At 42.1% G+C, this 6,329-nt stretch overlaps 1 protein-coding gene across 1 annotated transcript in view; it reads left to right on the top strand.

Moving 5' to 3' along the window:
* Window positions 1–6,329, top strand: part of NUP85 (nucleoporin 85) — a 40,784-nt gene continuing 34,455 nt past the window's right edge. The window contains exon 1 of the mRNA XM_059148657.1: window positions 1–19. Coding sequence (XP_059004640.1) covers window positions 8–19 — 12 coding nt within the window. The 5' untranslated portion in view covers window positions 1–7. The remainder of the gene's footprint in view (window positions 20–6,329) is intronic.

Raw genomic sequence — 6,329 nt, 5'->3', positions numbered from 1 at the left:
CTGAAGGATGAGAGAAGTGGTAAGTGAGGAGGAGAGCTGTGTGGTGAGTGTTTTCACCATTAGGGGTTGAGTAGGAACTTGGGCAAAGAAAGGCCTCGTTCCTCTAGAAATCTAATTAAATATCAACAATTGGTGTTAGAAGGTAAGTAAGGGTAGGGTAAACCTGCTGCAAGGTACTTGTCAGGGCCAGCTGCCAAAGAAAAAACAATATTCCTACAAGTAGTAGGAAAACAAGAATCACAGAGTCTTATTTAGAGCTTTAAGTCTTTGCGAAAAACCCCAAGAAACACATAACTGAATGTATAACATAGACAACTAAAGCGTGTAGTTTATAACATCAAATTTCCTTCCCATTCTAACAAAGGTTAGTTGAGTCCTTGAGCTATGTGTGTGAACACTGTAAGAACACTGAATACTGAATGCCTAAATACTGCAGGAAATCTGGAGGCAGAACAGTGATATTATAGAAAACTTCCAGCTTCTATCTTTGCGTCATGGCAAAGATGGGACTCAAGATAGTACCAACAGCCAAAGCCAAGAACCTGCTATATTGCACTTTAAATGTGTCAGCTGGGGTATAACTGTAGGGAAATATTGTCCCACATCACAATACCATACTATGTAGTAATATACGTATTGCCCACACATGAGTTAGAGGATGGCCCTGTAAGGACCTTTTTGAAGGCAGGTATCATGGCTATTCATCTTTGTAGTCTTGGCAGGTAACAAAGTCCTGAGACCCAGTGATCGGTAAATATTTACTGACAGAGCAATACAATACTTACATAGTACTTGTCATGAGAAAACCAAAAGTGCCTGCAGTGGGTTTCCTGAATGCAGCTTCTACACTAGAATAACAATGTATTTGAACCTGTTAATGCTCCAGTCCTTCTCTGTCCATCTCTGTCCATTTCCAGACTCTAGCAGGGCCCAGTGACTCAAAGCTGTTTGCTCCATAAAATGAACAGAAATTGGTGCACCTGGGTGGCTCAGTGGGTTAAAGCCTCTGCCTTCAGCTCAGGTCATGATCCCAGGGTCCTGGGATCGAGCCCCCCACATCGGGCTCCTTGCTCTTCTGGAAGCCTGCTTCTCCTTCTCCCACTCCCCCTGCTTGTATTCCCTCTCTTGCTATGTCTCTCTCTCTCTCTCTCTCTCTCTCTCAGATAAATAAATTAAATGTTTAAAAAATATATATCTATACTCTTCAAGCTCCTGTTTGTGAGTGATTCTGCTCACCCTGCAGTGGAGAAGATAACTGGCAGAATGGTTCTCGAACAGTGGTCCCTTGGGCAACAATATCACCTCTACTTGTGAACTGGGTAGAAGTGCAAATCCCTGGGTGGTACCCTAGACCTTCCGAATAAGAAGCTCTGTTGATAGAGTCCACGAGTCAGTGGTTTAACAAGCACTCTAGATAATTCTGAAGCTCCCTGAAATTTGAGAGCCACAGGACTAGAACAGCTTTTACTCCTCCAGTAGTGATTTTGTCACATTTATAATTTTATTTCTCAACTTGAAGTCTTACATGGGGCTATAAAGCAAGTTCTCACAAATAAGGCCTTATTTGTGTATGTGCACATATGTATGTATCTATATATGTATCAATATACATATACATATATATCAATATACATATGTATATGTATGTGTTTAAACATTTATCAGGAAATTACTTTTATTTTTATTTTGTAGTTTTATAATTTTTAAAAATTTTTTACAGCTTTTTAATTTCTTTGATGGAGGGAGAGAGCTAGCTCATAAGAAGGGGGAGCAGCAGAGGAAAAGAGAGAAGCAGGATATCCATGGGCAGGGAACATGACATGGGGCTCGATTCCAGGACCCTGGGATCATGACCCAAGCGAGCCGAAGGCCTACACTTAACCGACTGCGCCGCAGAAGTGTCCCTGTTTTTTTAAGTAGGGTCCACGCCTAGTGCAGAGCCCAATGTGGGGCTTGAACTCATAACCCTGAGATTAAGACCTGGTCTGAAATCAAGAGTCAGATGCCCAAATGACAGTCACTCAGGTGTTCCAGGGAATTATTTTTATTTTTATTTTTTGTTAAAGATTTTATTTATTTGTTTGACAGAGAGACATAGCGACAGGGAACACAAGCAGAGAGAGTGGGAGAAGCAGGCTTCCCGCTGAGCAGGGAGTCCGATGTGGGGCTGGATCCCAGAACCCTGGGATCATGACCTGAGCCAAAGGCAGACATTTAACAAATGAGCCACCCAGGCTCATTTTATTTTTAAAAGATTTTATTTATTTGTTGAGGGTGGGGTGAACACAGGACCGGGGGTGGCAGGCACAGGGAGAAGCAGGCTCCCTGCTGAGCAAGAAGCCTGATGTGGGACTTGATCCCAGGACCCTGGGCTCATGACCTGAGTCAAAGGCAGATGTGTAACCCACTGAGCCACCTAGGCATCCCGGGAATTATTTTTCAAAGGAATAAAAATTGGGGGGACGCCTGGCTGGCTCAGTTGGTAGAGCATGCAACTCATGATCTTGGGGTTGTGGATTCAAGCTTCACAATGGGTGTGGCGGCTACACTTATAAATAAGTAAATAATTTATAATAAGTAAATAAGTAAATAATTTATAAATACTTATAAATAAGTAAATAAAATAAAGGATAAAATATTTTAATTCCTTCACATTCCCATAATACCACACTTATCTCTCAATTTTGTCCACTTATTTTTCAATGTTATTTATTTATTTTTAAAGCTTTTATTTACTTGAGTGTGCGTGCGCATGCACACCTGTGAGCAAAGGTGTGGGGGTGCGGAGATGGGGGAGGGGCGGAAAGGGAGGAAAAGGGAGAGTCTGAAGCCCACTCTTTGCTCAGTGTGGAGTCCTATTTGGGGCCTTATCTCAGAACCCTAAGATCATGACCTGAGCTGAAATCAAGAGTCTGATACTTAACCAACTTGCCACGCAGGTGCTCCTTGTCTCTCAATTTTTTTTTTTTAAAGATTTTTTATTTATTTATTTGACACAGAGAGATCACATGTAGGCAGAGAGGCAGGCAGAGAGAGGAGAGGAGGTAGCAGGCTCCCTGCTGAGCAGAGAGCCCGATGCGGGACTCGATCCCAGGACCCTGAGATCATGACCTGAGCCGAAGGCAGCGGCTTAACCCACTGAGCCACCCAGGCACCCCTGTCTCTCAATTTTAATTTGGTCTTTATCCACATGTAAATGTCTTTATATAATTCTAGAAATGTTAATTGTAATATACTGTAGAAAAATTTTTGGTTTACTTTTGTATTTAAAATTATCTGGTAGGGCGCCTGGGTGGCTCAGTGGGTTAAGCCGCTGCCTTCGGCTCAGGTCATGATCTCAGGGTCCTGGGATCGAGTCCCACATCGGGCTCTCTGCTCGGCAGGGAGCCTGCTTCCTTCTCTCTCTCTCTGCCTGCCTCTCAGTGTACTTGTAATTTCTCTCTGTCAAATAAATAAATAAAATCTTTAAAAAAAAAAAATAAAAAAAAATAAAATTATCTGGTAAACATGCTAAAAGAGGACTTTTTTTTTTTGAAAGATTTTATTTGTTTATTTGACAGAGATCACAAGTAGGCAGAGAGGCAGGCAGAGAGAGATGAGGAAGCAGGCTCCCTGTTGAGCAGAGAGCCCAATGCAGGGCTCGATCCCAGGACCCTGGGATCATGACCTGAGCTGAAGGCAGAGGCTTTAACCCACTGAGCCACCCAGGCACCCCGAAAGATGACTTTTTTTATGTTAAGGTAGCAATACTCACTCCTGCGAGTCTTTCTTTCTTTCTTTTTTTTTTTTTAAGACACACTCTCTCTCTCTCTCTCTTTTTTTTTTACTTAAGATCTTATTTATTTTTTGACAGAGAGAAACAGCGAGAGAAGGAACACAAGCTGGGGGAGTGGGAGAGGCAGAAGCAGGCTTCCCGCCAAGCAGGGAGACTGATATGGGGCTCGATGCCAGGACACTGGGATCATGATCCGAGCCAAAAGCAGACACTTAAGGACTGAGGCATCCAGGCGCCCAAAACTCTCTTTTGAAGTAATCTCTACAACCAGTGTGGGGCTCAAACTCATGACCCTGAGACCAAGAGTCACGTGCTCTACCAATTTAGCCAGCCAGGTGCCCTTCTTTCCTAGTCTTTTTTTCTATATGAATATTGATAGATATCTTTTATTCTTTATGAAATTTTACATTTATTTTCATAAAATTTTGCTACAATTACATTTTAATGATTACATAAGGCTTTTCTGTGGGACATTTAGATTACTTCCTTTTTTCTGGTCATTATTCAAAATGTCCTTGATCATTTCCTGGAAATACAATTATAGGGACAAAAAGGTGAACATTTTAAAACATCTTGAGAGAGTTTTCCATGTTCTTCATGGTTCTTTGAAATAGCTAAGCAATTTCATTGCTGTTAGATTTAGTTGTTCCTCTGTTCCTCTACCGTCGAACATTGATACCAGCAATTCTTAGCAGAGGTGATTTTTGTCCCCTAGGGAACACTGAGAATACCTAGAGACACTTTCAGTTGTTAAAATTGTTGAGGGGTATTAATGGCATCTAATGGGTAAAAGCCAGGGATTCTAAACATCCTGCAATGCACAGGACAGCTCTTACAACATAGAATTTTCTGGTCCAATAGGTCAATAGGAGAAATTTTTTTTGTTATGTATAGCACATATAAAAATTTGTGTACCATTTTTGTACTGAAGTTATTTGAAATAAAGTTTTTTAAAAAGAATTTATTTATTTATTTGAGAGAGAGAGAGAGATCACAAGTAGGTAGAGAGGCAGCAGATCGGGGGCAGGGGGACACACAGGCTCCCCACCTAGCAGAGAGCCCGATGTGGGACTCAATTCCAGGATACCAAGACCAAGACCCGAACCGAAGGCAGAAGCTCAACCCACTGAGCCACCCAGGTGCCGAAGTTTATTGTTGTTTTTTTTTTTTTAAGATTTTATTTATTTATTTATTTATTTATTTATTTGAGAGTGGGCAGAATGAGAGTGAGAGAGCACAAGCAGGGGGAGTGGCAGAATCAGACTCCTCACTGAGCAGGGAGCGAGATGCCATGGAGGGAGGTCTGGATTCCAGGCCCCCGGGGTTCATGACCTGAGCCAAAGGCAGATGCTTAACTAACTGAGCCACCCAGGCCCCCCTCTTGATTGCAGGTTTCTACCTTGTTTCCAAAATAGTTATGTTGTTTGATACAATTATGTATTTATTCCTCTGTAGGCTAGGGAGATTTATTTGATTTTACTAGGATGGATGAAATGTATCCACTTAGCACTTTTATATAGGCCACATCTACAGCTATTGTGCTAGAGCACAATTCTTCTGGCTTGATCTGAGAATGATTCTTAGTTTGACTTTGGAGTGACTGAAAGTGATTTCTGGTTTGACTTTTGGGCAATAAATATGTTCTGTTTTAGGAGATTTTCATTTGACTCCAAACATATTTTATTCTTTCTGTCTTTCTTGGGTTCTCATATACCACAGGTTGAAATTTCTCTTGCATAATTGAAGAGTCTTCAGTATAGATACAGGAATTCAGGAGTTAAACCAACCGATATAAGGAGAGGAGCAGCCTGGGGAGGACAAAGAAGACAAAAAGATTTGTATACTGGTCATCTGTTTTTTCCAGAAGTATTCCTTTATGATTATATAAAAGAAAAAGGGGATTTTTAAAAAAGATTTTATTTATTTGATAGAAGACAGAGCAAGAGAGTGAACACAAGCAGGGGCAGTGGGAGAGAGAGAAGCAGGCTTCCCACTGAGCAGGGAGACTGTTGGGGGGCTCAATCTCAGAACCCTGGGATTATGACCTGAGCCAAAGGCAGACGCTTAATGACTGAGCCACCCAGGTGCCCCAAGAGAAAGAGGATTTATAAACTATGTAATTGAAACATCATTCTTGGGGTGCCTGGGTGGCTCAGTGGGTTAAGCCGCTGCCTTCGGCTCAGGCCATGATCTCGGGGTCCTGGGATCGAGTCCCGCATCGGGCTTTCTGCTCAGCAGGGAGCCTGCTTCCTCCTCTCTCTCTGCCTGCCTCTCTATCTACCTGTGATCTCTCTCTGTCGAATAAATAAATAAAATCTTTAAAAAAAAAAAAGAAAAAAAAAAGAAACATCATTCTTGGGGCGCCTGGGTGGCTCAGTGGGTTAAGCTGCTGCCTTCGGCTCAGGCCATGATCTCGGGGTCCTGGGATCGAGTCCCGCATCGGGCTTTCTGCTCAGCAGGGAGCCTGCTTCCTCCTCTCTCTCTGCCTGCCTCTCTATCTACCTGTGATCTCTCTCTGTCGAATAAATAAATAAAATCTTTAAAAAAAAAAAAA

This window comes from Mustela lutreola, chromosome 15, assembly GCF_030435805.1.
Source record: "Mustela lutreola isolate mMusLut2 chromosome 15, mMusLut2.pri, whole genome shotgun sequence".
Classification (NCBI taxonomy): domain Eukaryota; kingdom Metazoa; phylum Chordata; class Mammalia; order Carnivora; family Mustelidae; genus Mustela; species Mustela lutreola.
This window is presented reverse-complemented; position numbering and strand designations above follow the sequence as displayed.